Source organism: Lipotes vexillifer, unplaced genomic scaffold (assembly GCF_000442215.2).
Source record: "Lipotes vexillifer unplaced genomic scaffold, Lipotes_vexillifer_v1.1 scaffold776, whole genome shotgun sequence".
NCBI classification, from domain to species: Eukaryota; Metazoa; Chordata; class Mammalia; order Artiodactyla; family Lipotidae; genus Lipotes; species Lipotes vexillifer.
In genome coordinates, this window is record NW_006777292.1 from 2,543,396 (window position 1) to 2,555,785 (window position 12,390).

Consider the following 12,390-nt stretch of genomic DNA (forward strand, 5'->3'; position numbering starts at 1 on the left):
ATGTGGGATCCTCCCGGACCGGGGCACGAACCCGTGTCCCCTGCATCGGCAGGTGGACTCTCAACCACTGCGCCACCAGGGACGCCCCGGGGCTACTCTTCATTGCAGTGCGCGGGCTTCTCACTGCAGTGGCTTCTCTTGTTGTGGAGCACAGGCTCTAGGCATGCAGGCTTCAGTCGTTGTGGCATGTGGGCTCACTAGTTGTGGCTCGCAGCCTCTAGAGCACAGTAGTTGTGGTGCACGAGCTGAGTTGCTCCGCGGCATGTGGGGTCTTCCCGGACCAGGGCTCAAACCTGTGTCCCCTTCATTAGCAGGCTGATTCTTAACCACTGCACCACCAGGCAAGTCCCTACCATGCTTTTAAAGACCAATATGTCTCTGCATAAGCAAGTACCTTGGCCTAAGATGATCATCCCTCCCACTATGTCATCTTCCCAACCCAATCATAAAGGCAACATCCTTTGAGAAGCCTTCTCTATTCTGCTCAGGTTGAAGAAACTCCCTCCTCTATGCGTTCAAAGGTCAAAATGTTGCCTTAATTATTTTGTGCCCCCATGACTAGCACATGTTCAATAAATGTGTAAATGAATACCAATCAACCAGCTCTTCACATCACTGTGCTCTTTTAACAATTTCAAGTCCAAAACCAATTAACTTACATAATTTTTTTTACTCTCCTGTAATACAAAATTACTGCTCTTATGTCTATTCAATTTCAGTGGTCACATTTCCACATACGTGGCAATCTGGAAGAAAAAAACACTGCAATTTCAACAGAGTATCTGTAGTAAAAACATCTACTACAATCAGCAAACTTTCAAACAGCCACTGCTACCACAAGAACAACTTACAGAGCACATACTATATACCAGGCACTATTCTATATGTTTAACATATATTGACTCATTTTAATTCTCACAACCACTTTATGAGGTAGACAGTATTATTACGTTCATCTTACTGATGAACTTCAAGACCAAATAGAACCAAGACTAAAGCTCAAGCTATTTGGTTCCAGAGGCTGATCTTTTATACCGCCTCTCATTAATAAGTCTAACACTACTAAAACAAAGACTAGGTAAATTCTCTCCTAGAGCCAAGCCATCTTTGAACATTGAATAGTTAGGAAAATGTGGGAGGTAAATGTAAAAATTTGGGTAGATATAGAGGATCTTGAAAACATAGCAAAATATTTTTTAAGAATATTAATTCACTCTAATTAATTACAGAAAAATGTTTTGCTAATAAAACACCAAATCTTTGACATAAGATAGGTCATTCTGTAGCATTACTAAAGTCAGTCAACTGAAACAGAGCCAAAGTACGTATTCATAGCCCACAAACATACTTGCCGAATTAAGTTTTTATAAGGAACTCAGATGTATCCAGAAGACAACTATCTTGAAAGGCTACTGAAACCCCAACTCTATACCATGTTTATAACTGAGACTAGGAAGGCTTCATGCACCAAAATTAGTCAGGACATAGTAAGTGATCTGTATCATTTACAATTTCCAAAACTGAGATCTACAGGAAGATGTTGCATTTTACCCAAATTGATGCATGCCCAATTCAGAAGTAGTAAGAAAAATATTTTCTACCTCTAAAGAGATGATAAAAATGAGTGTCATCCATAAAATTCATTTCGTGAGGACTATGCAAGCTAACTTAATTAGTTTTCTACATTCCAAGACTTCTTGGAACAGGTATCTGTTCTAAGTCTGAGCAAGAAGCCGTCATACCAGACAATCAATCAATCGATTAAAATTCACCCAATCTGAACTTCACTACAACTGGAGTACAGTACAATGATCTTTTTTCTCATTTATGACCACTGTACAAACTTCTCAAGTCAAATCAAAGTCAGTGTCTTAGGGACTTCCCAGATGGTTCAGTGGTAAAGATTCTGCCTTACAATGCAGGGGATGCGGGTTCGATCCCTAGTCAGGGAACTAAGATCCCATATGCTACGGGGCAACTAAGCCCACGTGCCACAACTACTGAGCTCACGCACCTCAACTAGAGCCTGAATGGCGCAAACTACAGAGCCCACGCGCTCTGTACCCCACGCGCCACAACTACAGAGCCCATGCACCCTGGAGCCTGCGCGCCACAACAAGAGAAAACCCGCACGCCACAACTAGAGAGAAGCCTGCACACCACAACGAAGAGCCCAAGCGCCGCCATGAAAGGTCCCGCATGCCACAACTAAGACCCGGCACAGCCAAAAACTAAATGTCTCAGAAAAGGAAAAAGGGAGATATCCATTAAAAAAATATATAAAACTAGAATGATTGTCTAAAAACACTGAGCAACTCTGGAGTTTCCTCTTCTTCACTATGACAGAGATCTGTAACCCACTTCAGAAACTGAAGAAACGTAACTTACTCTTACACATATACTACAATACTCATTGATTAATACCCATATATATCTTCATTTACTTATGTACATATATTGCATGAACAATCTACTGGGTTGGCCAGAAAGTTCATTTGGGTTGAAGTTTTTGGCCAAATACGTGTGTGTGTGTGTGTGTGTGTGTGTGTGTGTGTCTACACACACACACACAGAACCAGTAATACAACAGTCTTGACTTCATTCTGACGTTTAGCCACACCAACACAATGAAAGATATTTATCCAAATATAGATAATATTTGTTACCAACATTTTTATTTCCATCTACATTTTAATGAAATCTATCCTCTGTAATATAAACACTAAGTCAGTGAACAATTTTTAAAGTAACAGTGAGGGGCACAGCAATACTAAGCACCCTGTGGCTTAAGAGAATTAGTATTCACTGTGTATCTGCTTATACATATGCCTAGCAGTGTAAGGCACTTTAAAAATGTTTACCTCTTAAATCTTTACAACCATCCTATTAAATATTAATCACAACTTACAAATGAGGAGGGAGCTGGAGTTCAGGAAGTTTAGGAAGTGTGCTAAAATTCAAAATTCAGGACTACCTAAAACATAAAGCCCATTCTCTCTCCACATATCCTCAGAAAAGCTTGCTTAAAAATATGTATATATACACAAAAAGAAAAAGAAAAAATATATATATATAAATTATATATATATTATACATATATATAATGTACTACACATTTAGTGGAGAAGGGGCTCTATTTCAGGAAGCAAGAGAAAACACCACCACCAGTAATTAAATAAATAAGAAAATACTAAACAAATTAACAATCCCTTACTCTTACACTGAAGCAAAAACTAGATGGATTCTACAAGATGGTGAAAAGTGGTAAATTACAAAAAAATCCTAAGAAGTTCAAATGTGGTGTTAAGTTCAAAAAACTTAACAGAATATCAAAATGGTTTAAATTAAAAAAAGAGATTTACAAATAAATAAAAAACATGTTTTGAACAGTACACACACTTCTAAGCACTTTACGTGTAACACTTAGTCCTCACAATTAATACAGTTATCACCCACTTTTTGCAAATGGAGAAACTGGAAAAGAAATGCTAAGTAATTCAAAGTTACACAGTTCAGGGAGGGGAAAAAAAAAACAAAACAGAAACTAGGATCTTAACTCAAAACTTTGCTCCTTCCTATTATGCTCAACGGCATTAACAAACAATAAAGAGAGGAACATATCTAGTAATATAAACAATATGGTCAAGTGGTGTACGCAGAGCTATTTTGATTTTTAAAACCCAAAGTCCACAAATTAGCATATGAAAACATGTTCAACATCATATGTCATTAGGGAATTACAAATTAAAACAATGAGATATTACACACATATTAGAATGGCAACAATCCAAAACACTAACAACGTCAAATGCTGATGAGGGATGTGAAGCAACAGGAACTCTCATTCATTGCTGCTGGGAATGCAAAATGGTACAGCTACTTTAGAAGACAATTTGGCAGTTTCTTACAAAACTAAACATATTCCTGGGACTTCCCTGTTAGTCCAGTGGTTTTGACTCCGCACTTCCAATACAGGGGGCACAGGTTCAATCCCCGGTCAGAAAACTAAGATCTCACATGCCACACGGTACGGCCAAAAATTTTTTTAACAAAAGAAAGAAAACAAACTAAACATACTCCTGCCATAAGATCCAGCAATCATGCTCCTTGGTGTTTACCCAAATGAACTGCAAACTTATGTCCACACAAAAACCTAGACACAGGTATTTATAGCAGCTTTATTCATAACTGTTACAACCTGGAAGCAATCAAGATGTCCTTCAGTAGGTGAATGGATAAATAAACTGTGGTCCATCCAGACAATGGAATATACTATTCCATGCTAAAAAGAAATAAGCTATCAAGCCACAGAAAGACATGAAAGAAACTTAAATGCATATTATTCAGGGAACGAAGCCATACTGAAAAGGTTACATACTGTATGCTTCCAACTATATGACATTCTAGAAAAGGCAAAACTATGGAGACAGTGAAATGATCAGTAATTGCCAGGGAGCAGAAGGGAGAGAGGGTGAATAGGCAGAGTAAGAGGATTTCAATGAAACTATATTCTACAATATGTCATATAGTCAGAACCCATAGAATGTACAGTACCAAGGGTGAACACTAACATAAACTATGGACTTTGGGTGACAATGATGTGTTAATGCAGGTTCATTAATTGTAACAAACATACCAACGTGTGTCAGATATTCATGGGGGGCGGGTAGAGGAACTCTGTACTTTCTGCTCAATTTTACTGTGAAACTAAAACAGCTCTAAAAAAAGTCCATTTAAGAAAGAAAGAAAAAACAAAAATCACCAAAGCCAAAGAAAGTGTGTTTACTTAGCAGTTAATATGTAAAGAAGCATCCATTTAACATACTCATTAGTATACATATACCAAATCAAAAATATTTATTAATATATTGTACTAGGCATCCTGGGGAGGGGATATAAACAAGTAGACAAGGCTCCTTGCGACAAGGAGTTTGAAATATAGTTAAACAGACATCATATACTCACAAAAAAACTAAATAAAATGGAATTTAAATAGTTCAAGACAGAAAACATACCACAAAGAGTTAAGTTGCCAAATTACTGAAATAGGAATTAATAGAACAATATGTGCTTAGGGGTTCAGTGGATCACTTCAGGCTAAAAGAATCACGAAGTCAAAGGTATGCTCTAGGTCTCGAAAAATGGGTAAGATTTGTCTAATTTTCTGGAGGGGATTGGTGAATTCCAAGAAAGAGTAAAACTACTGGAGTTGGGAAAGAAAATTAAATGAACCAGTTTCACAAAACAAAATAGGGAGACAAGACTGGAAAGACTGCTAGAGGCCAGATCATGGAGGTTACTGAATGCCAGGCCAAAGAATGAGCACAGAGACTCAGAAATTTTAACTCTAAAACACTAAAAGGGGGCAAATACTTGCCTAACCTAAGTATATACTGATGACTCTTAATCTAAAGAAAATGCATTTATAAACATTTTTTGTGAGATACAGATAATTTAAACATATACAGTAGTCAACAACGGTGGTTTAAAATTCACCATCTTTGCCATCCAAGTGAATACATATACATACAAGTCCGGCTCCCATTTTTCGATTTCCAATCAACACCAACAGGCTACCCATAACCCCATAAACTGAACCTATCCATAAGACTACTCTATCACCCAATAAAACTCTCTATCCCCTTAAACCACTTACATCACCACTCTTTATCCCTTTAACAAAGATGTCTTTCCTCTGGGGTAGAAAAGAAGGTGGCTCACTGCCCATGAACTGGAAAGAGGGGTCATGTTAGGGCCATCATCTCTACCGGCACCTTCTGCCCATTCTATTTATAGGACTGTCACCCTCTATTCATCATTAAAGCCAAACCTACTAAGTACCTACATATTCCAGGCAAAACATAAAATGCAGCATTCCTTCCCCAATCATCTGAAGAAATGACACACACAGGACCCTATACAACCTCTGGTAATTATTAATAAACTGCACTTCTCATATATGAAAACACTTCAGAATTTGTCCATTGTTACTTTCAAACTTTTTTTGTAATCCTTTTGTTTTATTTGCCATAAACTCTTCTACATAATTTTAATCACATACTACTCAATTCTCAATGCATGGCTATGCACCATTGTATCCAATCCCATACTTTCTAATTAAATGTTCCAGCATACCTCAACTAAGGTATCCCAAATCAGTGCTATAGTTTATATATCTACCTTTACACTTACATTATGTATCTAAAGCCCTCCCCTTAAGTAATCTACCATCAGAGTGACTGTTTTCTTCCCTTTCATGAACAGGCACATTCATATTTGTCCAATTTCCCCAATCATTTATAACTAACTCTGGCACATATAATCTTTCTGAAACACGGCCTCCAGATATAAAATCACCCTGTGAGAGTCCTCTTTCTACTGAAAACATTTTAAGACTTTTGTTAATATGGCTTTTTATAGAAATTCAAGTATATATACTATGTTACCACTTATTCAAAATTTAAAGTCTTCTCGAAAGACAGTAACAGATACCGTTTAAAGATAAAGGTATATACTAAAAAACATAAAGACACGTATAAGAATGATAAAACCAAATTAAGGATAATGCTCATGGGGGAGGGAGAGTTGAAGAAATGCAATCCAGGAGGGACACACAAGACTTCAACTCTATTTGTGATGTTTTATTTTTTTAACCAAGTCGAGAATACATGGTTTTCTGTCACAATTGTTCTTTATACCTTTTCATATGTGAAATATATTTAAGTGAGTTTAAGAGGAAAGAAATCCAACTATGAATGAGAGGCACCCTCTCATACAGAGTGACAAGCTGTTATGTCCAAGTTGCAGTAAATGTTCATTGCTACATCTGGGACACCACTCCTGTGCTTTACCTAAGCCAAGAAAAGAAAAATTACAAGACTACAATACAAACTTTCCCTTAGACATATTTTAGATGTGTTCCAGGTTTATTTTCTACAGCTATACACAGCCCATTTCTTTCACAACGCTCACAAAAACAAAAATTAAATCCTTTAACTTTGTATACCTAGATTCCCATTTACTCTTAAGTGCCTCAGACAGTAAATCAGAATAACGACATTTCCTTATTTGTCTCTGTTAAAATACAAGTGAATGGGTAAGACCACTTCACTACTTCCACTTGGCTAAATATGGACAGTCATACACATTACATCTCTGTGCAGGAGTCTAACTCACTTGTATACTAACTTTTCAATATCAATTTGTAACATCTAAATTAAGCCACTCATCATTCAATCGCAAATGAAATGTCGTCTCAGCCAAACGTAACCTAGACAGGGCAATTCCAAAACACTCCACCCCAGCCCACCGAGCGTTCATCTCATGCATACTCAAAGTCCCATCCCTGGACCAACGTTTACACCAGCCAGAACTGCTCTCCTCCAATGGTGAGCCTCACACGCGCCTCCGTATCCCAACTTTCAGCTCGCAGTGGTAAAACCAGCAGAGAGGGCCGGAAGTTTCACCTAGTTCGGAACCCAAAGGAATCTGTAACTCATACACCGCAGGTGCCGAGTTTCTCGCCCCTGGTGAGTAGAAGGTGGAAGCCCCGAGCTAGGGAACAAGGGGTAGTCTCCCATGGCGTCCTCCCGAGTCCTAAAGTAGTCGACGGAACAGTTCAGGCACCTGGCCCGCCTACTTCCCTCCCCGCCCCCACTCCAGACCCACCCCACCCCCAACCCGGGCGCGAAGCCTGCTGTACATCCTAGCACCTGCGGGTCCCAGGAACAGACACGGATCCACTTCTCTCCACGAGAGGGTAGGGCTTGGATGTCGCCTCGGACGCTCGCCTCTGGCCACCGGCCTCTCACGTCGGGACCAAACCTGCGACCCTGTCGCTTTCTGATCTAAGAGAAGGCAGTACCGACACCCTCTCCAGGACCTAGCAGGGGGCCTGGGCTTCTCCGGTGCTGAGCTCCTAGGCCTCCTCACCTCTCCCAGAGGACCAACCCACACCGGACGCTCAAAGCCCGAAAGCCAACTCCCACCACTCCCCGCCTCGCCCGTCTTTTCTTCCCAGCTGCCGCCGCTGAAAAAGCCAAGTCCTAAGGTCCTCCTCAATCAGCTTCCGGGCCTCCCTTCACAGCCAGGCCTGAGCCCCCAGCCCTGCCCTCCGCCACCCGCTCCAGTCACGCCGCTTCCCTCCTCCGGAGGCCGAGCCCCGGGGCTGGGCGGCTTCCTTCCCCAGCATCCCGGGGCCCGGCTCCTCCCGCGGCCGGCCCGGCCCCCGCCCGGCGTGCGGCACACTCACCGCTGAGCGCCGAGGCCTGCAGGGTGGCCCCCGAGGTGCCGTCGATGACTTTGATGGTCCCGCGACTGGTGACGGCCAGGATGGCGTTGAGCGCCGGGTGATAGGAGAGGCTGTGCAGCCCTTCGGCGTCGCAGCGCATGCAGCCGTCCCGCAGCACCAGCCACTCGGAGACCCCGGCCGCTCCCGCCCCCGCCGCCGAGGAGCAGCCCGGGCCCGAGGCCGCCGCAGCCGCAGCCGCCATCTTCCGGCCTGCGCTCAGCACAATCACACTGGAAGCGGCTCAGTGACAGTCCCGGGAGGTGCAGCACCACCCCCAGTCACCATCCGGGGCCGGGGGGCAAGCCGAGCGCGTTAGCCGGAAGTGAGGTCAGGCGCCGGCACGCACGCGGGACGTCGGCCGCGCGCCCGGAGGGGCCAAGCTCAGAGGGAGGCTGGCGAGGGAGGCTGGCGAAGGAGGGGGAGAGGGAGATAGAGAGGCGGGACCCGGGGCGGGAGGAGCATGCGCGGGAGGGCTAGCGCGTGCCACGCGCCTCTGGTCTGGCCAGCTACGCGTCCGCAACGTCCCAGTTTTTTTCCGAGCCCGGGGAGTGGCCGCAGCCTGCGTCCCGCCCAGCTCCCCTGCTCCGGCCCGCGGCGGGGTGGATGGATGGAGAGTGGGGCGTTGGGACGTGTATTTCCGCTAGGCGAGGGCCCCGGCCGGTGCGACCTGGCCGAGACGCCTTGAGGCCCGTTGCTGCAGTTCCAACTGCACCCGGACCGTTCCCAGCAGCGCGGTGCAGCGGTTTGGCTATGGCCCAAAGGAGACCTCAGGTCTGGGCCTCGGCTTAGCGGACTGAAAAACGTCTAGTCTGGATTTGGAGAAACCGAGCGACTTCCCCAAGCCCATGCGTATTACATCGCCCCCCGTCCCATGCCCAAATCTTTCTGTTGAACAGAAGTGCCAGATACGAGGTGCTGGAAGCATATAGTTAAGCTTAGTTTCTTTATCCACATTCCAAACGCAAAACTTGTTAATCGGTGTTGTGGGACTGCAGTTAAGTAAATTTACAAATCCCCCTCTGGAGCATAACAATGCTTTTTTTTAAACTTTTTATTTCAAAATAATTATTATACACAGTTAGTTGCAAATATAGTACAGACTTCTGTGTTCTGTCACCCCAAAACCCGTAACCTCTATCTAACTGTGAGAAAAACATTGGACAAACCCAAACTGAAGGTCATTCTATAAAATACCTGACCAATACTCCTGAAAGATAGAGAGGTCCTACTTACCCAGAGTCCCCTAACAGTTACATAATTGTAGTACAATATCAAAAGCAGCGATTTGACATACGATGTGTGTATAATTCTTTTTTTGGTTTTGGTTTTGGTTTTTTTTTTTTGTAGTACACGGGCCTCTCACTGCTGGGGCCTCTTCCGTTGCGGAGCACAGGCTCCGGACGCGCAGACTCAGCGGCCATGGCTCACGGGCCCAGCCGCTCCGCGGCATGTGGGATCCTCCTGGACCGGGGCACGAACCCGTGTCCCCTAGCATCGGCAGGCGGGCTCTCAATCACTGCGCCACCAGGGAAGCCCAATGTGTGTATAATTCTATGTCATTTTATCACGTGTAGATTCATGCAGCACAATCAAGGACTATTCTGTGTATTTGGGGAATATTGTATTATCCCGGAAAGCCTAATTTCCTCTTCCTTAAAACCTAATCAAAGTGCTACTGGGAGGCTTAGGAATCATTTGTTAAATGTGTAGAATAGGATCTGACATATAGTAGGTGCTCAACAAAAGTTATGAATGTTAGTTACCTTCCCACATTCCTGCAGACATCCTTCAGGAAATCTTCATGAATTATCCCAACTACATCTTAAACCTGTTTATTCATATGCAAAGTTGTATTTATATAATCTATATATTCATTCCATTTTAGAATGGCGAATATGCCATTTTTATCCGATGTTGGGAGGTAACATATAATAAACTGGGAAAAATACCCAAGTATTAAAGTCTAAATGAATATCTGATATTGAGTCACTGTGGCTTCATTTATCTGTGAACTTGGGCAAGTCACTTATACATTCTGAAAATGTTCCATCAAGAGTCAAATGGAGATGATCAAATTATTTCCCCTACTTTGGCTTGTTACAAGTCTTTGTGAAAGTACTTGTAAACTGTAAAAATGGAAACACTGGGAGGTTAAATGGCTTGCCCAAGGTCTCACAGCTTGTGAGGAGGAGTATAATAGCATACTAGAGTTTGAACTCAGGCAGTTTGACTCCAAAACCCATACTCCAAACTTAAGCCTCCTGCTCAAAACTTCAGTGTCTTGAGCTAAATAAAGGAGTGCAAATGATCAAATCTAAATGTAACTGGAGGTATCCTTCCAAAACAGTTTTTTAAATCAGAGGACTAAAGTTGAAACTATAAAAACTGCCATTTCAAAGATTTTCTCTCTCAAGACTCATTAGGGCCAAACTTTTCCATTAATCTGAAAGGTTCCCCTGAATAGGCCTTTAATACAAATCAAGCCCCCCATCTTGTTGGTAGGGAAAACAAACTAGTAACCTGAACACTAAATTTAAACTTAGTGTACTTTAATGTGCTATATTGAAAAGAATAAAAGGCATAGTTTTTTCTGTTAGACTGTGTTACATTTTTTCATTGGAACAAAAATATATATATAATTCTGTGAATTTAGATTTCTTTCACCTGTAAATTAGCTTTCTCCAAAGCTCATTACCCAGAAGATGTCCTGAAATACAACACTTTCATAATCAAAAAATTTTGAGAAAGAACTCCCTCTATATTTCTCCTCTTGGGAGATTTATCATACATACTAGCATATCAATACTGTTTAACCTCCTTTTATCAACATTTCACAAACTCATATAACCATAGAACCCTGAAAAACCAGTGTTGCAAAGAGCAATCTTTAGTGTAAATTCCTGCTTGTTTTTGTGAGTGTGTATTTTTGTTTGAGCACTGGCTGAGACCTCCAGACTGCAGTGAAGTGTTTCAGGACCCAGGGTAAGATTCTTGGAACTGATCATGGAAATGAAATTAGGCAAGACTGGGTGAAGTTTAGCATCAGCTGTGTTGTTAATGTCTTTCTGCTCGCAGAGTTGAGAGCAAATACTCCTGACATTGAAAATGTACTGATTTTCATGGCTATTCTATTTTGAAGCAGTGGCCTTTTGAGGGCCTTCAGCCCAACCATTTTGGACATAGGTAGTGATCACCTAAAGGAAGTAAAAATTCTCACAGACAATCATTCTGGAAAGAGAAATTTGCTGGAATCAGACATGTGGACTCAAAAAACAGGCCTTATTGATACAGAAAAAGCATTTTGATAAAAATCCAACATCCTATTTGTAGTGAGGTGGATGAACCTAGAGACTGTCATACAGAGTGAAGTAAGTCAGAAAGAGAAAAACAAATACCGTATGCTAACACATATATAGGGAATCTAAAAAACAAAATGGTTCTGAAGAACCTAGGGGCAGGACAGGAATAAAGACGCAGACATAGAGAATGGACTTGAAGACACGGGGAGGGGGAAGAGTAAGCTGGCATGAAGTGAGAGAGTGGCATGGACATATATACACTACCAAATGTAAAATAGATAGCTAGTGGGAAGCAGCCGCATAGCACAGGGAGATAAGCTTGGTGCTTTGTGTCCACCTAGAGGGGTGGGATAGCGAGGGTAGGAGGGAGACGCAAGAGGGAGGAGATATGGGGATGTATGTATATATATAGCTGATTCACTTTGTTATACAGCAGAAACTAACACCATTGTAAAGCAATTAGACTCCAATAAATATGTTAAAAATCCAACGTCCATTACAAGGAAAAAAAAAGCCTTTCAGCAAACTAAAAATAGAGGGAAATTTCCCCAACTTGAAAAATAAAAGCATCCACAAAAAACCTACAGCTAACACCATATTTAACAGTAAAATACTGACTGTTTTCCCTCTAAAATCAGGGACAAGTCAAGAACATCCACTCTCATCAGTCCTTTTTAACACAGTACTGGAAGTTCTGGAACTTAATGGAAGTCACTGCAACAAGGCAAAAAAAAAGAAATAAAAGGCATAGAAAGAGAGAGAGAGCAGAGTTTCTCACCCCCTCCTGCCCCTCTCTTTCTC

General features: G+C 42.1%; 1 protein-coding gene across 1 annotated transcript in view; it reads right to left on the reverse strand.

Moving 5' to 3' along the window:
- Nucleotides 1-8,709, reverse strand: part of BIRC6 (baculoviral IAP repeat containing 6) — a 244,499-nt gene extending 235,790 nt beyond the window's left edge. Inside the window, 2 exon segments of the mRNA XM_007450952.1 lie at nt 8,252-8,521; nt 8,524-8,709. Coding sequence (XP_007451014.1) covers nt 8,252-8,521; nt 8,524-8,575 — 322 coding nt within the window. The 5' untranslated portion in view covers nt 8,576-8,709.
- Between the last annotated feature and the right edge of the window lie 3,681 nt (nt 8,710-12,390).